The sequence below is a fragment of the Cyphellophora europaea genome (genome assembly GCF_000365145.1).
Source record: "Cyphellophora europaea CBS 101466 unplaced genomic scaffold supercont1.5, whole genome shotgun sequence".
Classification (NCBI taxonomy): Eukaryota; Fungi; Ascomycota; class Eurotiomycetes; order Chaetothyriales; family Cyphellophoraceae; genus Cyphellophora; species Cyphellophora europaea.
In genome coordinates, this window is record NW_008481811.1 from 1,949,406 (window position 1) to 1,973,741 (window position 24,336).

The 24,336-nt window shown below is 53.9% G+C and overlaps 11 protein-coding genes across 11 annotated transcripts; 5 read left to right on the top strand and 6 right to left on the bottom strand.

The window, feature by feature from the left end:
- Positions 1-70: 70 nt before the first annotated feature.
- On the bottom strand, positions 71-646 carry HMPREF1541_06033 (uncharacterized protein; the record flags this gene model as incomplete). The annotated part of the gene is made up of 1 exon (XM_008720370.1): positions 71-646. The coding sequence occupies one exon, from the start codon at positions 644-646 to the stop codon at positions 71-73; it is 576 nt and encodes a 191-aa protein (XP_008718592.1).
- A 346-nt stretch (positions 647-992) lies between these two features.
- On the bottom strand, positions 993-2,276 carry HMPREF1541_06034 (uncharacterized protein; the record flags this gene model as incomplete). The annotated part of the gene is made up of 2 exons (XM_008720371.1): positions 993-2,021; positions 2,091-2,276. The coding sequence occupies 2 exons, from the start codon at positions 2,274-2,276 to the stop codon at positions 993-995; spliced, it is 1,215 nt and encodes a 404-aa protein (XP_008718593.1).
- Positions 2,277-2,888: 612 nt separating this feature from the next.
- HMPREF1541_06035 (uncharacterized protein) lies at positions 2,889-4,032 on the top strand (the record flags this gene model as incomplete). The annotated part of the gene is made up of 2 exons (XM_008720372.1): positions 2,889-3,412; positions 3,465-4,032. 2 exons carry the CDS (start codon positions 2,889-2,891, stop codon positions 4,030-4,032), a joined length of 1,092 nt encoding a protein of 363 aa, XP_008718594.1.
- A 509-nt stretch (positions 4,033-4,541) lies between these two features.
- HMPREF1541_06036 (uncharacterized protein) lies at positions 4,542-5,375 on the bottom strand (the record flags this gene model as incomplete). Its single annotated transcript, XM_008720373.1, has 1 exon — positions 4,542-5,375. One exon carries the CDS (start codon positions 5,373-5,375, stop codon positions 4,542-4,544), a length of 834 nt encoding a protein of 277 aa, XP_008718595.1.
- Positions 5,376-5,849: 474 nt separating this feature from the next.
- On the bottom strand, positions 5,850-8,450 carry HMPREF1541_06037 (uncharacterized protein; the record flags this gene model as incomplete). The annotated part of the gene is made up of 1 exon (XM_008720374.1): positions 5,850-8,450. The coding sequence occupies one exon, from the start codon at positions 8,448-8,450 to the stop codon at positions 5,850-5,852; it is 2,601 nt and encodes an 866-aa protein (XP_008718596.1).
- Positions 8,451-8,848: 398 nt separating this feature from the next.
- On the top strand, positions 8,849-9,630 carry HMPREF1541_06038 (ribosomal protein L7/L12; the record flags this gene model as incomplete). Its single annotated transcript, XM_008720375.1, has 2 exons — positions 8,849-9,106; positions 9,301-9,630. The coding sequence occupies 2 exons, from the start codon at positions 8,849-8,851 to the stop codon at positions 9,628-9,630; spliced, it is 588 nt and encodes a 195-aa protein (XP_008718597.1).
- A 594-nt stretch (positions 9,631-10,224) lies between these two features.
- On the top strand, positions 10,225-12,148 carry HMPREF1541_06039 (uncharacterized protein; the record flags this gene model as incomplete). Its single annotated transcript, XM_008720376.1, has 2 exons — positions 10,225-11,785; positions 11,931-12,148. The coding sequence occupies 2 exons, from the start codon at positions 10,225-10,227 to the stop codon at positions 12,146-12,148; spliced, it is 1,779 nt and encodes a 592-aa protein (XP_008718598.1).
- Positions 12,149-12,512: 364 nt separating this feature from the next.
- On the bottom strand, positions 12,513-13,975 carry HMPREF1541_06040 (uncharacterized protein; the record flags this gene model as incomplete). Its single annotated transcript, XM_008720377.1, has 4 exons — positions 12,513-12,890; positions 12,941-13,275; positions 13,327-13,519; positions 13,574-13,975. The coding sequence occupies 4 exons, from the start codon at positions 13,973-13,975 to the stop codon at positions 12,513-12,515; spliced, it is 1,308 nt and encodes a 435-aa protein (XP_008718599.1).
- Positions 13,976-16,737: 2,762 nt separating this feature from the next.
- HMPREF1541_06041 (uncharacterized protein) lies at positions 16,738-17,568 on the bottom strand (the record flags this gene model as incomplete). The annotated part of the gene is made up of 1 exon (XM_008720378.1): positions 16,738-17,568. The coding sequence occupies one exon, from the start codon at positions 17,566-17,568 to the stop codon at positions 16,738-16,740; it is 831 nt and encodes a 276-aa protein (XP_008718600.1).
- A 2,766-nt stretch (positions 17,569-20,334) lies between these two features.
- Positions 20,335-21,999, top strand: HMPREF1541_06042 (uncharacterized protein; the record flags this gene model as incomplete). The annotated part of the gene is made up of 1 exon (XM_008720379.1): positions 20,335-21,999. One exon carries the CDS (start codon positions 20,335-20,337, stop codon positions 21,997-21,999), a length of 1,665 nt encoding a protein of 554 aa, XP_008718601.1.
- A 495-nt stretch (positions 22,000-22,494) lies between these two features.
- HMPREF1541_06043 (uncharacterized protein) lies at positions 22,495-24,105 on the top strand (the record flags this gene model as incomplete). The annotated part of the gene is made up of 1 exon (XM_008720380.1): positions 22,495-24,105. The coding sequence occupies one exon, from the start codon at positions 22,495-22,497 to the stop codon at positions 24,103-24,105; it is 1,611 nt and encodes a 536-aa protein (XP_008718602.1).
- Positions 24,106-24,336: the final 231 nt, after the last annotated feature.

Genomic DNA, 24,336 nt, shown 5'->3' on the forward strand with positions numbered 1-24,336 from the left:
GCAGCAACCAGTCGAAAACAGTCCCAGGAGGCCTCCAACCCCCCAAAACACGACCTTTCGCAACTCTACTCTAAATCTTCGCGCCCTCCATCCCCTTAACCGGCTCTCGATCCCTCCTCTTCTTCTCCGCCACCTGGGCCATCCTCTGCTTCGTCTCCTCCGGCCACGCCTCCTCCCGATCATAAAACTCATCAAACACCCTCGCCCCCTCCGGCAACACCACCCATGGCGCCTTCCTCCCCACAAAAATATGCGCGTCCGGCGGCATCACCCCCGGCTCCGCCAACGTACCCACCCGTATGAAGCGCACATAGTCGCTGTTGTCGCCGTACAGCGACCACAGCACGATTTTGCAGGACGGGCAGCGGGAAAGGCGTTGGGGCCTGCCGCTTTGGGTGGGGAGGTCGTGCGTGTCGAGCTCGGCTGTGGCGGTGGTGGAAGTGGAGTTGTCGGTGCTGGGCCTGGGGAGGAGATGCACGCGGTCAGACTCGTACATGGCGTTGACGGCGAAGGCGGCGCCGCTCTCGCGCTGGCAGGCGCGGCAGTGGCAGCAGTGCACGAAGAGGGGTGGGCCGGTGAGGCGGTAGCGTATGAGGCCGCAGGCGCAGACACCCTCGTGGGTCTCGGGAGCTGGTGATGGCGACATACTTGCTGCGGGTGCTTGTGGTGAGATACGTACTTCAAGAATGTTTGCAAGTCAAGGCAGGAGATATAGCTTGGGGACAGAAGAGATTGGGGGTCCAGGCAGTAGAGTCTTGGGACGGGTATTCTGATTGGTACGCGCGTTCTCCGCACGCCCTATTTCTACACCGCGGCTTGGCCATTACCGTACTCGGGTTCATGGACGTTGGCTTAAAGCGACAACAAGGATGTAGCATACACTGATGGGCTAATGACTAAGCTAGTGGATTTCAAGGAGACCACAGATGAATCGGCGCTGGCATCTCCTTCGCCTGAGCTAGACTTCTCCGAGTATGACCTACGGGAGTGCCTCACTTCGCATCTTTGGAGGCTTGTTCGGCAATCTTCTGGCCCTCATCAACCTTCTTCTCCAGGACCTTCTTCACTTCATCGAAGGTCTCCTGCAACAGCTTCTGCGCTTTGTCACCATGCTTGTCGGCGACTTCCTTCAGCTGCTGGAATTTGGACCCAATCTCGCCACTGTTCGGTAGCATCTTGAAGTACTGCTCGAGACTGCCTCCGCCAAAGTGCTGGCTGGCCTGGTCAGCCTTCTCCTTGGCAAATTTCTCCAGGTCGGCCGTGTCGCCCTTTTGAGCAGCTTGCTGAACCTGATCCCACAGCTCGTTGAGGTTCGAGTTCTTTAGCTTGTCCTTGTTCTTCTCGACAAACTCCTTGACTTGCGGGCTCTTGTCGAGATACGGCTTTGCCTGCTCCATTCCTTTATCCCAAGCTTGGTCGCCAATTTGACGCACATCTTGAATCTTTTCCTCGATAATCTTGCGAACTTGGTCGAGCGAGCCGACGCCAATGCCGCCCTTCAGAGCATCTTGAACCTGGTTCCATGTTTCATCTACCTTCTTCTTGGCTTCGGGGCCGTACTGATCGCCCATGCGCTTGAGCTCGTTGAATTTACCACCGAATTTGTCCTGGACTTCTGGATGTCGGTTCAAAACGTCCTTGCCAACGTCGCCAGCAAGCGAGCCGATTTGCTTGGCCGCGGATTGAAGTACCTGCCACGCCTTCATTAGGCCTTCCATACTGGCACCCTTTTCCTTGGTGATCTGCTTGAGCTCATCGTAAGAACCTTGAACGATCTTGTTGACCTCATCTTTGTGCTCCTTGGAGATCTGGTCGAGTTCATCAAATGTTGAGTCTACATATTGCTGGGCACCGGGAATGAGACCAGCATAACCGCTCGCTGTTTGCCGGAGCCACTGAATAGCCTCGTTAGGATTAGGCGCTTTCTCAGTCGTCTTCTTCAGAGTGTCGTCAAGATATTTCTTGGTCTGCGAGACTGTGCCGACGGCTGACTTAGCGCCAGAGAGCGAGTACCATGTATACTATGGTCACCGCCGTCAGTACGCGTCAATCAATTAACCAGAACTTGCGCCAACAGCTGGAGAGCTTACCCCGATCACGACAGCAACAGCGCCGCCTACTAGACCTCCTGTCACTGCGCCTGACGCGCCACCGGCTCCAGCTGGCGTCTCAGGCTTCGCGTTTTGCGCACGACGCGCCGACTGCGCGAACCCTCGCCGAGCTTGACATCGTAGGGCTGGGCGAGCTACACGAGGAACGGTTCTGATGGCGGACATTTTGAAGAGAGTGGTTAAAGTTAGCAGGTCGTGGCAATGAAGAAGCACGAAAGACTGTTTTGTAGTTCCGAGCTGTGTCACAAGCACCAATGTCAATCCGTCGGTACCTGGAGCTAGGAGTCAAATTCCGGAATAGACTCCCACGTCATGTCATGACGTGCAGCTCCAGCTTTTGGAACGCCACAAAGCCGGAGCTGCTTCGAGCTAGCCACATCATTTGGGCGCAGATTCCGAAATGGAAGTACGGAAATGAGCCTCGAGCGCTGAAGCCACAATAGCTTGCAAAAGTCCATAGTATCTCAGATCTGCCTGACGCTGATAGGAGCTGTTCGGAAGATGAAGCGGAGGTGGGGCGACCGGAACAGATCTCCGTTATTCGAGTCATGAGGTCCACGATTGGCAATCATGTACGAGTCATATCTATCAACGTCAGGCGGCCTTCGAAGCCTACGCTCGAGTCCAGTGATCACGTACTCTTCAAGTCACTTCTTGTTACCATACCCATCCGACAGTCTTCCCTTGCTATCTATATCAAAGGCATCTATCCTCTCTATCTCCATTCACCCTCAGAAACCCACCACAGTACCGTCCGGCGCCTGCCCCACCCCCGCCATGAACCTCCTACACTCGGCCCTCGACAAGGTGCGCGACCGCTACGCCCCTGTATCACACACTTCCACATTCCGCAACACCGGCCAAATCACACCAGAAGAGTTTCTTCTCGCTGGAGACTACATAGTATATAAATTCCCGTCATGGTCATGGTCCGATGCTGCCTCCCCCGCCCGCCGCGTCAACTACCTTCCCGAAGGCAAGCAGTTCCTGATCACGAGAGGCGTACCGTGCCATAGACGCCTCGACGACAACTTCGCGTCCGGAGGCGGCGCCGCCGACGACCTCGTACGTGACGGTTTCTTGGGCGGTCCAGATGAGGAGGGCGATGACGAAGGCTGGCTTCGGACCGGTGGTGCAAGCGAGAAGGAGCAAGAACAACTTCGCGGTCAGGTGCGGACAATGACCGAGAGCGGGACCATTGGCAAGAAAGCCGAAGAGGAAGACGACGATATTCCAGACATGGAAGACGACGATGACGATAACGAGGCAATCATCCGCGACAAGACTCAAGGCGGCGCAGCGTATGTCCATACCAGCTTCCACCCTACTAGCAGATATACTGACACTTCACAGACCACTACGTACATATACGCTCTACATCACGTATACTCCATACTACCGCACGCCACGCTTCTGGCTATCAGGGTATCTTTCGCCCTCCGAACCCTTGCCACCACAGGCCATGATGGAGGACATCGTTGGCGACTACAAAGACAAGACCGTCACATTAGAGGACTTCCCCTTCTTCGACAACTCGGTCAAGATGGCGTCCATCCACCCCTGTAAACACGCCTCCGTGATGAAGATCCTCCTCGACCGCGCCGACGCGGCACTCAAGCTCCGGCTGCAGAAGGCGAAGCAAGGAGATCTACAGGGAGCAAGTGGCGCGACTATGGGAATGGAGGGCCTCATAGACGATACGTCACGTCTAGGCCTGAAAGACGGGTCGCGCAAAGGCCACGAGGCGGGCGTGAAGGCCGCGGGCGGTGGTGGCGATGAGTGGGAGGTGCTGGAGCAGGGCGAGGAGGAGGAGGACGAGGCGCGCGTGGCAATCAGGGTGGATCAGTACTTGGTAGTGTTCTTGAAGTTCATGGCCAGCGTGACGCCCGGGATCGAGCATGATTTTACGATGGGGGTCTGAGCAGGTTAATCTATCCTGCCAGGTAATGAATGATGTGTCAATGTCATTAGCCATCAAAGCGATGGCTAGAGACCTTTTTTTGCCTCTCTTGCTCATCATTGAGCTCGCAACAACGAGGCCCGCAACTGCGCCTACGAACCGAAAACTAGATGATCGACGATCGCGGCTGTGCCACTGGTGTTCATGCTATGCATGTTATTGTCGTTGTCCAAGACGGTGAAGCCGTGGAGATCTTTGCCTCGTGGGGAGGTATCTGACTTGTCGTGTCTACCTCTGCCGCATGTTGCGTCCAAGTCACGGCTAACCTGATGCTTTACATGATGCGTAGCAGTGTGCCACATCAAGGTTCCATCGCCACGATTGTGCCGCCGTGCTCTCATGTACTGTCCTGGTTCATTGGGTGCTCCAATGCGATCATCCAATGTGTCCAGAAATTCGCTTGATCGACACACTACCCAAAACTTCGGTCTCTTATGCGATCATCCCCACTGGGTGTGCTTAAATCAAGGTCATTCCAACGGCAACGTCAAGAAACCCAAGCCACTCTTACTCAAATTTCGGATTTGATCTGACGGAGCAGCTTGGCAAACTTCGACGCCCATCTCCCAGTCGCGATGCATTTCGTCGTGTCCTAGGATGGTCTTCATGATCCCGGTCTCGTTGTCGCTTTCTCCCCACACAGCCCATCTGTAATGAATGCACTTCGCCATGACCATTGTGTGGAGTCGTTGGATACCGGGGGTTCTGTGGAGGCCTTCGATGTCGTAGATGTCAGTCAGTAGCGTGGCAGCGTCGGCAGAGTTCAAGTCAAATGGGTGGTTTTCCACAGGTCGGGTGGTAGCGGACGTGAAGTCTTTGACAAGACTAGCGGCGACTTTTTCAGCCAGTCGTGGCATCATGAAGCGGCAAGCCAGCTCGTAGAGTCGGACTGAATTTCTTTGCTCTTGAAGTTTCGACTCATGCTTACGTTTGAGATTTTGAGCATTCAACTGTTTGTGATCAGGGCTATCCTCTGGTGACTCAGATTTTGGTTTGTCCAATTTCCAATCTCCTGGACTTCTATAGGGTCCGAGGCCTGGAAAGATGTTGCCGATGTTTCGAAAATCCCGAGCATCCTCATAGCGCCCGGTGTAAATGAAACGAAGCATCATAGCGAGAGCAATTGGAGTTGTCTCCTTTACGATAGCCTCTTTCTCTGCACCCTCCTTGAACATGGTTCCAACAAGGCCCTTGAAGAAGGGCGAGACGGGCGCAAGGGATGACCGGTGAACCTTGAACGATGTGCCTCCGCAGTGGAGGGTGAAGTCGCTGAAGTCGCCGGAAATGAGAAGATCTTCGCCCATCATTGCGGAGAACAAGTCCATGCTGACGAAGAAGTGCGGTGGATGACAGGGAAAGATGTTGCGTAAGGGAAAACCTATTTCTAGATGGTGGTCAGTGTCTCATGCTTCTTGTAACGGGATGGAGATCTTACTGACGATGTGTTGACGACGAAGGCTTTCTTTCGAAAACGGAAGTCAGAAGGGATGAAAACGTGGTCACGACAACTCCAGATTGTAGGATCGATCTGCAGTAATAAGTCTCGGTCTTGGCGGGGTGCCTGCCTAAAGGTCACTGGCGAGGCTGATGGAAACAGGAGACTGCTCCGATAATGTCACCCAGTTTCTAGAGCCTTCGTTGTCTTGCATGGTTTTATGACACACCTTCAAAGACTGTTTACCACTGCTTTATTCTCGATCTTCACTGTATCATTAATGCTCCTGAGTGGGCCATCCACATGAGGGTGAAAGTCTTGGCAATGATCGTATAGATGTTTCTCAGAGCATGGCAAAGACCTTCTTGAGAACCTCTCGCCCTTTGTAGAGGTTCTCGACTCGTATGCGTTCGTTGTCCAGATGCGCATTGTCACTAGCTTGGCCCATTGGGAACATGGCTGCATCGGCACCGAATTCGCGTTCCAGAAAGCTGATCGCGGGAATGGACCCACCTTCCCGAATGAAGAGTGGTTCATGCGGTGTGTTGGACGTGGTGAACGTACCATGACTGGCGAGGACGGAAGCTCGGCGATGAGGTGGTCGGGCTGTTGAGGTATCACTCGCTGTAGGCGTGGCCGTGCCAGAGTTTGGGAACGATCGCCCGCCCGCTTCAGTAGCAGGAGACCAGACGTCGACAATCGCGGAGCGCAAAGCCTGGAATAAAGGTGAATGAGGGTTGCCGAGCCATGGGTCGGCCTTGGAGGTGATACCGATTGACAGCTTATTAGTCCCACCGAGCTTTGCGAAACGGTCTTCCAGATGGCGGGTTAGGCCCTGTGCGACATCCTCAGCAGTTTGAGAAGGGACAATGCGGATCGACAGCGTCGCCAGAGCCACTCTGGAGATCGTCACGGCAGTCTTGGCCTCAGGAACCGATATCTGATGGATTGTCAAGTTGGGATATCTCCACCGTTGCATCAGAGACTGTGCAAATTCTTGCTGGCTTTTGATCTCAGGATGTCCTTCCAACAACGAAGAGGCAACTCTTTTGTAGACGTTTGCTTCTGTATCAGTAAGCTTGTCTATTGCGTTGTCAAAGCCTGGAATGGTGATCTCAGTTCCGTCACCACCAAGAAGACTTCCAAGCAGCACCGTCAAGTCTTTCAACGGTTCGTGCTGCACAGACTTTCCATCCATGCCGGAATGTAGATCTGGTCGATCGGAGGCGATTTGTATTGTCGCATGGACAACACCACGCATCCCGAAGGTTAGACAAGGAATGTGATCGTCGAGCCAATAGCTATTCGAGAGTAATATGTGGTCGACGGGCCCAATCGCTTCGTGATGCTGCTGTACAGTCGGGCGGAATCCACGGGACCCAGCCTCTTCATCTCCTTCAAGGAGAAAAGACACGTTACATGACAGGAGCCCCCGCTGAGCCAGGTCTGCCGCAGCATAGACAGCCGCAAGAATAGGTCCCTTATTGTCAGAGACACCACGGCCGTAGAAGAAGCCATTCAAAGGCTCAATGTTGAATGGATCTCCATTCCAGGTGCTCGTTGAGCCTGGTGCCGGTACCTCTGCATCGACAACGTCATAGTGGCCATAGAACAAAACATTCTTGCTGTCGTTGCTGTCCACAGAAGCCGTAAACTTAGCAAGGAGAATTGGGCTCACGCCTTCGCCTGGCGACAGGAGGGTCGTTGTGGCTCCAAACGCGCTGCAAAGCTTCCGGAGAAAGTTGACTGCCTCATGGCATTCTCTGGCATACCGTTGGCTGCTAGACACCGTACGATATGTGACGAACTTACGCAGGGTTCTCAGCAGATCGTCGTCACTCTGCGCAGCTTGAGCGACAGACTTCGAGGCTGGGTCCTTGGTATCCCAGAGCGCAATAGTGTTGTCGTTTCCTCCAGTTGCGAATATCTTGCGAGTCGGCATATGCTCGTGGTCAGAAGCGAGAATTTTACCGTCGTGAGCTTTCCAACATGCAGTCTCAGCAAACTGGCTGTTGTACTGCTTGAGCCATCCCGCACTCGTTCCACAGACGATAGATCCACAGCTGATCTGGATTTGACTGACGTGTCCGTAGCCTACATTCAGCTTCTGAACCAGTTGACAGCTGGAGAGGTTGTAGATGTGAGCGAAACCGTTCGACATTCCGGCGTATAAAAATGTCCCTGAATAGCTGAGACTCAGTACACTAGAGTCTTTATTCTTGAACTTGAAGAGCTCGAGGAGTCCTCCATTGTTTAAGTCTTCAATCTTCCATAGCTTGATGGTGCCGCCACCCCCACCAGTGATGAGAACTTCTTCCTCATCGTCGTGCTGGAACAGGCCCTTGACAAGGAGCATGCTGTACACATAGCTTTTGTGTCCGTAAGCATGATAGTGATCACTCGATATTGTAGCTCTGTGGCCACCAGCGTTGAGAGCTCCGTTAGGACCTCTTAGCTGGAGTGGATCTTGTGACCCTCCTGGGCCAAGTGAGTCAAAGAAGCGGTGTTTCCGGGTACCAGGGCTGAAATGGGCATTGTGATGGTCGCCGTTACGTTGGTCATGGAGCTGATACCACCCAATGCTCCCATTCTGCGCGCCAAAGAATGCAACCCGTGTACGATAAGAGTAGCTGATACAGAAGATGTCCCCAACCTCGAAGTGGGAATGGAGGGAGTAGAGCGGCTGCAATGACTGTGTAGACCAGACATTGACTATAGAGTCGGCGCCGGTACTGAATAGAAGGTCGTGCCGCGAACACAGATGAAGACCGAGGACGCTTTCTTCGTGGGCCTGAACGGAGGACACCAGCTCAAAGGTATCAAGGGAATAGGCGGCAACGATCCCCCCTTGTAGCCCAGCAAACAGAATGTCGTTATCCAACGCGAGAGCTTGGACACTGCCAGGAGCATGAATGCGGTGAACAGGATCTTTAGCATCTGACATGGTGGGCAGCCAAGCGGTCAATTTTGAGCGGATGTTAGTGTTCGTTTAGGGTATCTTCGTAGTTTCGACCTGATGGTGGCCGGGCTTTAAGCGTCCAGGGAAGCATACTCGGAGTTGGAGAGGGCAAGGAAGAGGGTTCTTGCTGGTACAGTGCTCACGCGAGCAAAGGAGGTCAATTCAGTGGTCTTGGCATTCATGATGTGATTGCCAAGCCATAACGAGGCTGAACCCCCAGCTGTTAGCCTCGCGCAGCCGACGTCTTTCCTGTTTGGGATGACGGGCTGCATCGACATTGAAGCTCGAGAATCTCGCGAGACTTTTTTTGTCCAGCGTCACGAGCGCCTGTCTAATACCACGTAACTTCGCGATCGCTATCGTCTGTCGCCATATACGACACAATGGCGTCCTCTGCTCCGACCATTGCTTTCCGCAGAAGCTGCGCGCAGTTTTCGAGCAAATCTCAAAACCGATCCCTATCCTCGCAGTGCCTCCGCGTCAACTCCGTTTCATCAACACAGTCATCCAGGCGGCAGCAGCGAAGATGGCAGAGTACAGACGCTGCAGCTGCAGCAGTCAATCCCAAGATTTCTGGCATAGTGGACCAGATTAGCACGTTGACGTTGCTCGAGACCGCAGACCTGGTTCAAAGCCTGAAGGTATGCACAAACAGGGACTACTGGGGGCTTTGGGAGTGGAACATGTCTAGCAGACCTTCCCAGAACTGCTGGTGCACGTCACAGATTTTCGGGCGGCGCACTATACTGCTATCTCCCCTGGCTGCATCTCCTGGCCCCCTCTGCTCCTTTCGAAGTGCCCTTGCTTTTGAACCTGGCACTGACTAAACCTACAGTGCCGTCTCAATATCCCCGACATCTCGTTCGCTCCCCCAACCGCCGCCGGTGGCGTAGCCGCCCCCGCTGCTGCGGCAGAAGAAGACGAGCCCGCTGCGCCGGCTGCCGCTGAGAAGACGCTCTTCACCATCAAGCTCGAGTCATTTGAGGCAGCCTCAAAACCTAAGATTATCAAGGAAATTAAGGGCATGCTGGGACTTTCGTTGGTGGATTCGAAGAAGTTTGTTGAGAGTGCGCCCAAGATGCTCAAGGAAGGTATCACTAAGGAGGACGCCGAGAAGATCAAGACCACGCTTGAGGGTCTGGGAGGTAAGGTATCGGTGGATTAAACTGGACCGGTTGACGTTGAACCGTGGTCTTGGAGGACAAGAGTTGACTGTGCGATCGCACCAGGAGGCGCGTGTCCAGATCCATCGTGGACAGTACAAAATGTGCCAAGTGCCGGTCAAGGTCATGGCGCGGGGAGGACAAGATGGCTGCACATCGCTCAGCGTGTTACAGAATATCATGTATACCATAGCCATCGTGCATTTGCATACAAAAGATTACACTACTTTCGGAATGGAAATGGGAAGCATTGAAGATCCTCAATCCTTTTGTGCATTCTTCAACCACAGAGATTGGCCCGGTACCAGGCGAACCAACAAGCATCAAATCAGTAGCGAAGGAGGAATCGTCAAATGAAGATCTCTAATAGGGCTCCTCCAGCAGCGTGAACCCGAAACACGGCATTTGAACTTCTCCAACTCAAACGGATCCTGCAACTTCAAGGACCTCGCACGCCAAGCCCAGCGGACGCCTTCTAAGGCTATCCCAACGTCATTCACTCCAGGCTGCCGGCAATCTTCGCGAATAGAACCTCGGCGCCCTCTTGGATGAGGCCTCCGTGCTATTCAACCTACTCTTCTGATTGACAGCCGACCATGCTCAAAGACTCGCGCACCAACCGCTTCCTGATCCGCCTAAGCATCTTCGCCCTCTGCGCCATCGCCCCCATCAGCGTCATCTATATCGTCGTGCGCCTGCTCGTGACGCCCAGCGGCTATGGCGCCCCATTCCTCTTCATGCTCGACGCGTACATGCTCGCCGAGGCGTTGTTCTTCCTCCTCGTGCACCTGCCACGGAAATGGTGGATCAACCGCCCTGCAGCTCCTTATGCGCCGCTGAAGACGCGCGCGCAGCGGCGTGAGATGCTGGTGCGGTCGTGGGATGCGACACCGGAGCCGCGGCGCTATGTGCAGATGTATTTCTACGGGGCGCCGGTGGAGAGTTTGGGACGCGAGGATGTGAAGCGGTGGTTGAGGTGGCGGCTTTGGGGCCGATATTCGCTTCATGGAGGTAAGGAGACTGAGGGGTTGATGGTTGATGAGGGGGAGTTGGAGGAGTATGTGCAGTACACAGAGGAGGTGCTGGGGCACGAATTTCCCGAGGGGGCGACAGGGAATGAAGGCCTGGTGGTAAGGGAGGAGCCTGTGCGGCTAGTGCGGCGGCCGTTGATGTGGTATGGCATTATTGGCATCGTGGACACGATTGCATTTGTGGGAATGTGGTGGCGTGGCTTTAGCTTGTACGCGAGAAGTGCGGAATCCGTGAGGAGCTTTCCGTTGAGGCCGCTCTCTGTGCTCGGCAAGAAGAGTCCCTCAGGGGCGTTCAGCTACTGGTATCGTGAGCATACTAAGAAAGCGCGAGAGAACGGTCACTTACCCATGCTATTTGTACATGGCATTGGAGTCGGCTTGCATTTCTACCTCCCCTTCCTCAAGGATCTGATGCTGAGTCCACGGCAGCAGGGTGTGGGAATGATTGCGTTGGAGGTACTTCCAGTATGCAACCGCATTACCGCGCCGTTGCCACCATCAGAACAGATTGCAGAGGAAGTGCTCAGCATATTGCAGTACCACAACTGGGAGAATTGCGTGCTTGTTACACATTCATATGGATCTGCCCTGGCAGCTCATATGTTTAGACATGCCGAAGCGAAGGCCAGGATCGGTCCCATGATTCTCGTTGATCCCGTTGCGTTCAGCTTCCATCCACCAGATGTGGCGTGGAATTTTCTGCGACGACAACCGACCACGGCCAGTGAATGGCAATTGTGGTACTTTGCGAGCATGGACTCGGATGTTGCAAGGACGTTGACGAGGAACTTCCGCTGGCTGGAGAGTAGCCTCTGGCGTGAGGATCTGGACCTACACTTCAATCAGGCTGGCCGGACAAAAGACACGAGAGTCACGGTATTTCTCTCAGGGCAGGACATCATCACAGATGTCAACACCTTGGGAACGTACTTGAGCAGGAGCGATCAGAAGGTCAAGTGGTACCGTCAGACCCCTCAGCGAAGATCTCAAGAGGGTTGGAAGAGCAAAGAGTGGACTGGAGCTGAGCAGCTAGAAGTTGTGTATCTGCCAACACTCAACCATGCTGAGCTATTCGAGGAGACGACACCACGGCATCTCTTGGTTAAGACCGTTGAGGCATATACTTGTATGATATGACCAGAACCCTCTATCCATACATAATCAGGCTGTACGCTGAATGCCATGCTTCGAACGCTCGACCATTCATCTTCTACGTCACAACTGGCCAAAAGAAAACGTGCATAAATTTCAAAGTCGAAACACAAACGCAGTGTCTGCGAGGAAAGAGAACTACCTGCTTGGTGTCTGGGGCATTATCTACCACCCTTATCTCGGCAGCACAGACCGTGATCTTGAGAACAAGCATGAGTATGACGATAAGAAGTCACGAATGAGCGAGACCCAGAGTGGTGGCCAGTATGAGAGCCAGCAGTGTCCCAACGTCGAAAATGATTCGAACAAGATTAGGGCCCAGAGACGTGAATCTTGAAACCTGCTTTCATAAAGGTCCAGAGATGCAGGATCCTGCACAACCCGAGACGCCCCTAATTACCTCCACCGCCCGAATAGGTTCTTATGCGGGCGGTTCACAGTCCTTACATTGATCCGGAAGATGGAATGCTAGGTCCAGGCTGGGAAAAGTAGATTTAGGGAACGCCGTATAATACACGAACATTGGTATATTCGGTCACAAGGTCTTAAAGCGACTCGATACTTGCCTTCCGGCTTTTCCGAGCAATCCATAGACGCGTTAAACTGCACGCTACGCCTCGATCGAAACCCGACTCAAGAATGGCTTAAGGCTATCGGTATCCAGGCTTTCAAGATACCACCGCAGCTAGATGCCAACTGAATCACGCAAGGACTGCGGTTTGCGGCACTAGCATCGCCCATTCTCCGTTCAGATCCTCCACAGTCAGGGTCCACTCATTCTCCTCAAGCTCAACCTCAAACTCGCCGAGGCCTTCAGTCACGAAAGTACCGCTTGCAGCATCCAGCTTGCCGATGACACCTTGTGCAACGTCGATTCTGGCCTTGACGGCCTCGCTGTAGAAGTAATCAATTTTGACGGTGTCGGTGGCCGGATCGGTTGCATCTTGAGTTGAGACTACAAATGTCGTCGGGTCCACGAACAGAAAGCCTGCTGGTGGAGGGACAGGGGAGCTATTTTGTGTCACAGTGATGGCGTTTGCGGCAGTGCCATTGTATTCGGCTTCGAACTCGCCTGCAACCTATTATGCGTCAGTGTGGAGGCCTTGGCAACTGAATGTGTGCCACTTACGTTGCCTGGAAAAACGATGTCGGTCTTAGCGTTGCCTCCGTCCACAGCGATAGGAGTGTCAAAAGTTCCCTCGACCTCCAGCTCTTCTTCGACTCCAGCTGCTGAAGCCTCTGCAGCGATGTTGGCCTCTGCTCCGCCCGCTGCGGCCGCACCAGCTTGGCCTGCAGCAGGAATAAAGATACCCCATTCGCCGTTAAGGTCGTCGACAGTGAGAGTGAGCTCGTTCTCGTCGGCTTCAAATTCGAGTTCACCCTGCTCGATGGCGAAAGAGCATCCGTCGGCAGAGAGCTTGCCGACCTGGGTCGTGGCAAGGTCTAGAGCTGCAATAGCAGGGTCTGGGCCACATCAGTCCCATTCGTACTCGCCACAGGAAGAAAGGAACTTACTGGTCACGTCAAAGAAATAATCAATCTTTTGAAGGGTGATGCCACCGGCAGCACCACCCGCCAGCTGCACATTGAAGGACGAGGGCTCAACCGCAACAAACCCAGCTGGAGGAGCAGCTGGCGTCTTGTTCTCTACCACGGTGAGAGTGCTGCCAGCACTATTCTGGAACTCGACTTCGAATGCCCCAGCCGGCTTTAGCAGATGTCAGTACTGTATCACACTTTCTCCTGTTGGAAGTATACTTACAGAAGGAGGGTATAGCACGTCTTGCTTGATGTCACCGCCCTCAAGAGCAACCTGTTCACCAAAGGCTGCATCCAGAAGGACTTCCTCCTCCTCCGCAGCTGCGGCCTCCCCTCCCGCAGCAGCCTGGCCAGCCGCAGCGGGAGCGGCAGCACAGGCGCTTGCTCCAGCAGAAGCATTTGCTGCGGCAACGGGAGAGGCCTTGGCCTGAGCGATAGCTGCAGGTAGGGCAGCCGCGAGCAGGCCGCGCTTAGACCTGGTTGCATCACGAATGGCGACCGGTGGAGTGGTAAGATCGAGGACTGTGTCGGTCGCAAGTTCCACACGTCGGACGAGGCGGACGCCAGCAGGAGCTGCAAGTGAGCCGGTCACTAGGCAAGCGAGGAGGATAGCGAATGAATGCATGGTGGTGTGGGAGTACAGCTCAGCTTTCCCACGGGTAATTGGGTCGGTAAGGGAGAGGTTCGAAGTAAACGGGTAGCTGTTCCAGCAGCCAAACAGTGGTGTGAAGTGTCAAAACAAGAATGCAAAATAAAGAAAGACAAAGGAAGTAGAGTAGGAACGCTGGCGAGGGCTGTCTGTAGAGTACATCTTGTAGACTAGGGGATCACCACCTACCACTCCTGAGACCAAGCCGCGTGAGGCAGGTAGTCGTCACCTCAATCTCAAGCCGACACACAGGACCACCAAAACATCCATATGCCGCCCGGTGCATGTAGAAGCGCAGGGCGCCAAACGCGCCAACAGGCCTGCCAATGCCATATTTCCCTTGGATAGCCGGCTCAGTACTGACGATAGTCTCTTGGAAATGCCGCGGAAGTGCCCTTCCCATCAGCGTCCATGTTGTGTCTAGCAATACCAAGATAGAAAGGAGCCGCACCAGATATCAAGCGAGCGGCATTCTATGGCCTCCAAGCCCCCGGGAAGATGCTTGGCTCTTCTCGCCAAGGCTTTCCGCCCCCTGCCAAGGTCGGGTGCCCGCTTCTACTTGCCTTCAAGCAAATGCTACACGCGTTGACAAGGCCGCGCGGCATGCTTGACGAAGGCGTAGCTTTTTCTTGAACCTGCGAGGCGACATCCGAGGCTCCAAGATCGGCGCTCGCGAATCATGGAGCAAAACGACGCGAATCGCACGCACTCACGGCAAAGTCTGTCGAAGACTGTCATCAAAGTCGAGCAGAGACAGAGAGATCCACGATTCCTGAATATCTCATCGCTGCAGTCATACCTTCGCACTGTTTTGTCGAAATCTGAAAGTGATTCAGAGCAGCAGTGAAGAGAACGAGGCGCAGCCAATAGTCCAGACCATTCATGAAACAATTCAAGTTTCGTAGGGGTATGCGGACCTTTAGCGCCCTTACACGTCACGACATCCTGAGCCTGCACAGAGGCACACGACAACTTGCCATTTTGGGAAGCTGGAATAGCTCATTCGTTTGCTGCGTCGTTCTCATGCAGAGACATGGCATCAGTCCCGGCTCGAGTAGTCGTTCCCGTTCTTGGCATCGTATGCGCATCGAGAAAAGCGTACGTAGACTGTACATTAACGATCTTGAAGCCGGACACAACGTGATATGGAGGGTAGTCAATCTCTTGCTGCTTGGACCTCGAAGTCGTACGAGTCGTTCGAAGTCTGTAGATCTAGATCCCTGTTTTCCTTTGAAGTCAGGCGGCCGTTATGGACCCAAGTTAAGACCTGGCGTTGCAGACTGAACTCCAGATACTAGAGTCGTGTCAGCCAGCACCAGTTAGAGCACACTCAACCACTCTCAGATCACGGCCACAGCCTGTTTCTGGACAGACTTACGCCTATATCCATCTTTTCGATGTCACTGCTTGTTGCAATGATGGCAGTCCGACACAAGACATTCACTCCTCCCATAGCACTCGGACTTCTGAGATGGTCATACTGTAAGAGTGTCTTCATCCATGGCATGCCCAACCAGCTCTTCGCTAGTATCTCGAACACTCTTTCTCTCGTCTCTGTCTCTGACATCAATCCAGCGTTCCATTCCTGACAATCGAATCTGACAAACGACTTTCTGTCATACGGCCACAGCACCAGCCTCTTGCACGCTGGAAACCCGCCCAACAACTCTGATACAACCGACCGTGCACTAGGCTGTCGATCGATAGCAAAGTCACAGCACAGAGCCAGCTGTCGACACTGAGACGGCTGTAGACCAAACAGATGACCATTGTCGAGGGACTTCAGCATCAGTCTCCTACTCAGAAAGACAATCTCAGCCTCCCTATACAGATACTGCCTTGCCTCTTCCCGCAGCAAGCCGCATGTAGTGAGAATCGCGGTGGGCCAAGAGGACTTGTCTGCGAGACAGCTTGAAAAAACCTCGAACGATGGTGTCTGGGAGAAGTCATGTTGACGATCTTGGACTAGGAGTACCGCAGATTCGAAGAGGTGCATGTAGATCTGGTGGCGTATTTCGAGAGGGAGATCGAGGAGTCCTGGGGATAAGACAGCAGCGAGGCTCTGACTACACATTTCAACACACATCGTGTCGTTGCACAACAATACAACGACGAAAACAACAGGAAGATAAAGGCATATTTCAATCTCAGCCGATGGCTTCCTTCAGGGGACCATCCATGTTGGTATAGCCAGTAACACTGCCCATTCGCTCTAGCAGTAAGGCCCAAACCAGCTTGAACGAGTCCACCAGTCCTATGGCCTCAATGACATGTACCTTTGCGTAGCCCGTCTCACACAATCCAACGTTTGCTCGTTTACTAGTCCGGTGGCAGTCTTCGGCCAACTGCCAAGAGCTCGTTCGCGGATGACAGCAGGGGGTTTTTCGGTTACAATGACCAATCACGGCCAGAAGCTTGTGGATGATGATTGGTGTATCGGCTCTGACCCGTGGGAAATAGCTCTCGTGTAAGCGGAAACATTGCGCTATACGTGGCATGGTTCGGGGTGAGGAATTCTTTAGTAATGTCAGGCAGTGAAAGTCTTGGCGGATACTTGACCTCAACAAAGGTCATTGATACTCAATAAGGGACCTCTGTATTTCTTTTCTGATTATAAGAGACGCATGTGCAACTCATAAAGGATAATATTCCGTTCCATTGACCCGCGCAAGCCTTTGTCCCCATGTACCACCTCCTACCACCTCGAAACCCCGACCCGAAGAGCACCCGACTCATGCTCAGCACCACTGAGGCGTTGTGTACGTGGACTCCTGATCGGGATCGTCGGTTTCTTCCTCGTAGTCCATGTACATCATCCTATGCAACACATGCCACTCCAAATGCCCTTCACTGGGCCACAGCCTCACCACTCCGGCCTCCACTTCGGGGTAGTTGCCCCACCAGGAGCGGACGCGCACCCTGCACTCGATTGTGAAGTCGACCTCCCTATCGATATGGTCGAGCGCACGTAGGATATCAACGACGTATGATTCATAAGGTCGGACAGACCCCAGAATTGCTAACGCCAGCCTGTTGCGACTAGTTTCAGGCGCCAAAGGGTGGATGCCGCCCGCAAGCCAGAGGTATTGGAGATGCGTTCGAACCAAGGAGGTTCCACGCAGGATCTTGAGAGACTCGAGGCTTGGCAACTGCCGAGTGAGTGCGGCGATCTCTGCCGATGCAGAACCTCCACAGTCGACTTCAAGGCGGCGAACATGGTCCTTGGGAATGAGGGCCGACTTGAAGTGGGTCAGTGACGCGATACCAGTCCAGGTACGGGCTACCACTGTGACTCGTGGCGCTAGCAGAGATAGTGCCTCTCTGTAGGTCAGGGAGCAGGCTTGAAGGATGGCCGTGACTGGACCGCGTAGAGACGTGTCGGTTGGTTGAACACGGTTGACCTCATATCGCTGACCGTCGAAGACGTATTGGTAGATTCGGGTTCGAATCTCCGCAGGGATCGACAGTAGGGTTGGCGATCTCGGTTGATTGGATAGAGGACTTAGAGGTTGCGGCGAGCTCGAGAGTGGTTGTGAGAGTCCGACGGAGGATGACGCTTGGGACAGCATGTTGACTCTTGGTTTCGACTGGAATCGATGAGGCGTTTGATTATGCTATGCTGGGTGTCGTTGCTAGGATCAAACCGATTGGTGAGACTCAAGAAGAAGAGTATCTATAAGTTATATCTTATAGTTGACGGCTGCATGTCACCAGGGCAGGTGAATAGGTTGCACTTCAAGATCAGACATGTCACTGAATGTATCCAGCGTATCAGTAGCCGTCAATTTCATGCCGCGACTGTCACCACGGCAGGTGATCAGGCTGTTCCGCAAGATGAGGCTTGTCACTGAATGTATCCAGCGTATCAGCGGCTATCAATTCCCTGCTGCGATTCACTTGCCGTCACAATGAATGATTCTTGTCACCAGCTCTCATGGTGATTGGACAGACTCTGTCACCAGACAATGATCTAGAGAACAAAGCATCGTGTCCCGGATCAGGGTTGATCTTGGATACGAAAAGGCATGAATCGAGACAGTGACGACTGTCAAGGTCGTATTTCGTTGCGTAAACCATATGGTCGTATTGTAGGTCTGTGTAAAAAGGCCGCGGAGGTCGGATCTGTGGTGATTGAGTAATGACTTTGGCCTTGCGGCGACGTGTTCGTGTTGTCGATATGTGCGGGATGTCGATAGTGTGGCGGTCTGTCCGTGGTGCCGGGTCGGACATTGCATTGTCGTCCCACCGAACGGCGTGTCTGGGGGAAAGTGTGGTAGTACGCGCTTGTCCAGTATATGGGATCGCTGTAGTCTGAGCAGGCCTCGTGCTGTATGTTCGCCGACTTCGCTACTGGTCCAACACATCAGACCAAAACTTCTCGTCCCGTGCTGAAAAGGGACAATTCTCTTTTGGAAACATGTTTGGGGCATAATATGTGTATACGTGCTGCATGATCAAACACAATGGAAACCAAGTTGCATACTATGATGCTGTTTGAACAAATGCATATCACACTTAAATCCATGTCACAGTGTTTGCTTGTACAATCATAAGTCAACTCGCGTCAACACCTGCACTAGCAAGTGATCATGAGCACTTTCTTGAGGCAGGGCCCGCTGAGTGATGCAGATACACCTAGAGTCAGACAGGCAGCAGGACCTACCACTCACTGCACAACGTTTACAAAATTGCTAGAGGACCACGTGATTGAGGCTCACCGCGTCGGGAGCTGTAGCCTTCTGCAGCGCTAGCTTTATCGTGCTGATGTCAGCATGGCATTCAGCTGAATTACCTACATGGTACTGGTCTCGAGAGGAACAATCAGGACGCCCTGGTGTCAGATATATGGGTCTCATAAATGTCTAGGCAGGGTTTCTTTACCGGTGCAGGGTTTAGACTTCGTAGCGCTGAGAGTGCACAGAAGCCAAGCGAATCATCTAAGCATGACTTTGGAAGAATCGGAACTTTTCCAGTCGCTTCATGATGCGGTACGCTGCAGTGCCTTCTCTCATCAGTATCGGGAGCCGAGCTATTGCTGTCAATGACTACAAATGCCATCTTCTGCCCTGCAGACAGTAGGCAAACTGCGTCCAATAACGAGGAACGTTGGATCAAGCAGCAGGTGCTTGAATCGAAATCCTCTTACGAGCACTCACCGTTGCACATGCTGGCAGAATACATCATTCTTTCGAAATGGCTATCGCCACTCACATCGTCTTCATCCGTCTACCTCCCGTTCAGTAGCCTGACTGTCCCGTTCCTCCACGCCCTCTGCGCTAAGCAGTCCCGCGATCAATGGCCGCGCAAGATCGTCGTGACGTCTTGGGATCAAGCCGAGGTCGATGCACTGTGGGAAACAATCAGTGACCGTCAATTGTCGCAGACGGGTTGGGAAACAGTTGAGACACGATTGTTGAGTGAAGGCGAGACAGGGCCTCAAGTTGGGCAGGGGTTCAGCCACGTCTTTTTACATGTGGTTACTGACGAGGCGAAGACAACTGAGATGTTAGATGCGCTCAGAAGAACACTCAAAGACGGAGGGAGCTTAGTATGTACGAGCTGGGGTCTCACCTGGCGCCAAAAGATTACCGAGTCTGCGGACTCGATACAGCCGCGGATTGTGGGCCGGACGGCCTTGCCCATCCGGAACGACAGCTTGGCAGAGTTGCGTGCACGGATGGGACCTCAGGGCCAGAACTTGGAGCTGACTGATTGGTCGTGGGAGGGTGTACTTGGGGATTGGAACGTAGATGAGGTCTCAAGCTGGACACAACAGGAGCAAAAGAGTGCCACGGATGGCTGGGTACTCGAAGAGAAGGCGCGCTTCGACCAGGCGTTGAGGAAACGGCTAGTGCGAGCGATGAACAGCCCCGGCAACTCGTCGTTGAATCTGTTCGTCGCGGCCGCCAGCCGGTCAGCTGTGGACGATGCCTAGCTAACGATTGACCTCATCCGGACATCATTCCGGGTTCTCTTCACGCAATTTTAATCTTACCCGTCATTTTTCGAGGGGCAATGGGCGCGGCCTGGGTAGCACATGCTCTCTCGGGGGTCCATTGACTATGGAATCGCTCAGCACTTGATATCCAATGTGCCCAGAACAGCGAGTGATTCTTAATGTATTACGCCAAGACCGGCGCGGTTTTGATCCGCTCCGAAGCCAACCTTCAACTCCCCTCACACCAACTCGATGGGCAAAGACGACTTCTGTATAGACGAGCCGACTCAGTCATCATCTGATGTATCCTTTCTGATGACGCGGTGCTGCTCGGCGACTCTCTCAGCGGGAGGATCGTCCAGGCGTCAGTCAAGGCATATTAATCAGCGATGCTAACATGTTCATCTCCTGGAATGAGCAACGCACGGCGAACACGCGGGAGAAGGAACTGATCAAAGCGCGGGTTAGGGCTCATGCAGCCCGTATAGCTCATCAGCGACAGCTCGACCGGCAAAAACGGCCTCCAGCTTCAACACCAACCAAAAATGAGCCACGGAGACCTCAGTCGCGTCGTCCGTTGTCTATCCCCCCAGCATGGCACGGCGGCTCGGATCCCTTCAACTGCCGGGCCATCCAAATCTCACCGCAGCTGAACCAGCTTCTTGACTTCGTGAGCCGTGTTTGGGTCCCAGCATCCCATATCCAGCTGCCTGATCCATTTCCTGAGAGCATCAGGAGTGCGTTCTGTACCGAATGGATGCTCCACCCAACTGAATCTTTAGACGATGATGCAATGGCCATCACGATCCTGCTACCATACGCATCTGCGCTTGCCACGCTCACGAAGAGTCCCGACCTCGAAAAACAAAGTATTGAGATGAAGCTCAAGACCATGTCGAAGCTCAGAACTAGTCTGGCCGAAGTACACAAGGCCACGAGCACGCCTTTGGCGACTATCGAAATGCTTGATCCAAAGCTAAAGACCCTCGACCCCGACCAATACACAATCACTGCAGCCCAGTCAGGTCCGCCTGTTACTTCTGAGGACAGTGTGGTTGCAATGGCACAAGCGTTGTTCATTGCTGCCGTCAACGACAACAGCTTTGCGGAAGCCACTTTCCATGGAGAAATGCTGCAGAGGCTCATGAAACGACAGACTGATCGATATGGATTTGCTTCCCTCAACTCGGATGTCCTCTGCCAAGCGTTGGTCTACGACCTGGTACGTGCGCAACTGACATTTACGCCGTCGATATTTGACCTCGAGGGGTGGCTTGGGTCGTGTCAGAGTGCGTTTCGGCCTATTGTTCTACAGCAATTCCAGACGTTTCGTGAAAAGATGTCTACATGTCTGGACCCGTCACTTGCCGACACCCCTCTACAGCAAGCCTACCTTGGCACTCACCAGTGCTTCTTTCTCTGGTCGGCAACAAAAGATCCCGAGATATACGTTGAGCCGGACGAGATCTGGAGCTACGTAACAGTCGCCAATGCCGCCATGCAGCTGTGGGCCACCAATTATCTTCTCGAACTTCAGCAGGTAATCGACGCACCGACATTTGCTCTCAAGTTGGACCTGGAAACGCAAGCACAGTGGCTCGTCCGTGCCTGCCTCACGCTCGGACTCTTGCTATGGCAAGTGACGAATCTTGCCGATTTAAGAATCGCTGGTCAGTCATTCTGGCCGCGAGGCACGATCATCTTCGAGATGTTACACAGGTACTTCAGTCACCTTTTCGAGCTCTCGAGAAGTCTGCCCGTGGCTTTCACATCGCGTCATGAGAATGCTTTCATCTTCTTTAGCTGGATGGGTGCTGTATGGGTTAACAGAACAGCCGAGTCCCCCGCTAAAGTCGCGGATTCGTTTTTCCACCGGGTCATCTGCAGACTAGCTGCACAACGAGGCCTTCAAGACACGGACAGCATCAGGGAAATCGTCAAGAGCTTTCTGCCTTCCTTACTCTTGCTGGCTCAAGACTGGAAATGGCTTGAGAGGTTGTTACCAAACGAAGGAGCAGTGATAGAGCGGAAGTGCAAACATCCCACCATCGATCGCCGATGAAAGCTCGGCCATGGACCTGCTGGGAGGGATGTATCCAGAAGGCGCTCACGTGGTCGGATCGAACTGTTCCGGCTGCTACCCCGCGACAGCGACAATTGCGGACGAATGTCAAGCCGCCGGCCGCCCGACTGGAGTTCAATACGCTCCATCGTATTTCGTATTGTGCCTGGGTTCGATACGGCAGCGGTAAACGGTGACTACGGCCCCGAGGACCACATGTGCAGCAGCGAGGCCAACTGAAACGTAACGAGCCCATGGACATTGGCCTGCATATCCCTGCAGCCAACCATGTCGGAGGTATTAGTGCGTTGTAGGTCGACATACGATCCACTAGAGCTGAGTTCCCCGGACCCCTCCACCGAAATGGTGGAATAATTGAACCGTCACCAATTGCTCCTATATAGCTGCCTCGCAGGCCAGTCTGGCTGCGGGTGTCGACCTCCCCTACAGTATCTCTCGTCGTTGGAAAGTGTTTGGTTCCATTATCCAGTCAACATGTATTCATATTTGGCCCTTGTCGGCCTACTCGTTCTAGGCTTGCTCACGAAGCGCCTGTTGACACATCTTCGTCATCAGCGCCTAGCTCGAGAAGCCGGATGCAAACCCGCGCCACGAAGAGCGCATCGTCTACCCTTCGGAATTGACCTTATCAGAGAGTTGATGACAGCCGATGCTGTGGATGAAGTCCCCATTCATTTCGAACGATTGACCGACAAAATGGCGCCAGCCCACACCTGGGAGCAACACCTTCTCGGAAGGATGAATTTTATGACGGTCGAGCCGGCGAACATCAAGGCTATTCTCGCGACCCAGTTCAAAGATTTCTCTCTCGGCCCACAGCGCAAAGGGAGTTTGGCTCCAATGTTTGCCCATGGTATTTTCAGTGATGATGGAGAACGATGGGAGCGATCCCGAGCGCTGATCCGTCCTTCATTTGCGCGAGACCAGCTGGCCAACGTCGAAGTACTGGAAGTCCACGTACAGAACTTGATGCGTGCCATCAATGCCAACCTCGAGGCCTCGGGCTGGACTGGCAATGTCAATCTTGTACCCTTGTTCTTCCGCCTCACCCTCGACAGCAGCACGGAGACGCTGTTCGGACAGTCCGTCAATTCACAACTGTCGGCCTTGACATCACATCAAGACGCCTCGGCGCTTTCCGCCGAAGACCTGCAGTGGCAGAACTTTGGCCCTGCCTTCGATGGAGCAACTGAAGAGGTGACCAAACGGTTCCGGCTGAACTCCATGTACTGGCTGCACGACACCAAGGCTCTCCGCGACCAATGCGCCGAAGTCCACCGTTTCGCCGACCATTTCGTCCGACTGGCTCTGCAACCCGCCAGCGAGAAGGATCCCGAGAGAGGCGAACAGAAGCAGCCCTACGTGTTCCTGCACGAACTCGCCAAGTCGACGCAAGACCCCACCGAACTGCGCGACCAACTCCTCAACGTCCTCCTCGCCGGCCGCGACACCACCGCCAACCTCCTCAGCTTCACCTTCTACCAACTCGCGCGCCACCCGACCGTCCTCAGCAAGCTCCGCAAATCCATCCTCTCCGACTTCGGCACCTACACCAACCCGCACACCCTCGACTTCACCACCCTCAAAGCTTGCACCTACCTACAACACGTCCTCAACGAATCCCTCCGCCTCCACCCCGCCGTCCCGATCAACAGCCGCCGCGCCGTCAAAGACACCACCCTCCCCCTGGGCGGCGGTCCGGACTTCTCCTCCCCGATCTTCATCCCCAAAGGCACCGAGGTCGGCTACAGCGTGCACGCCATGCAGCGACGCACCGACCTGTGGGGTGCCGACGCCCACGACTTCAACCCGGAGAGGTGGGTGGGCCGCAAAGCCGGCTGGGAGTTTTTGCCCTTCAACGGCGGGCCGCGCATCTGTTTGGGCCAGCAGGCCGCGCTGACGACCGCCGGGTACACGACGGTCAGGCTGCTGCAAAGGTTCGATCAGTTGGCGGATCTGGTGCCGCATAATTTGGAGACGGGGCGGGAGAGGTATTGGTGCGCGCTGACCGATGCGCCCGTGCATGTTAATGTGAGAATTCATGAGGCGGCGGCGGCGGCAGCGACGGCGGCAGCAACGGCGTGATATGGGAATGAATGATGTGGGATACTTTGGGCTAGCAGTGGTGAGAGATGACCGAAAACCGTGTGACGAAAATGTCCTTGTCTGAATGAAACCGCGGCGGGAGATGCGACGACTTCTCGAACGGAGGTAACTTTACTTGTCTTTTGGAAACGATACAGAGCGCAAATGACAGTGGGCTGGCTGAGAAAGGGCATACAATTCGACAAGGGTTATTTTAAACCGGGCCTAGAC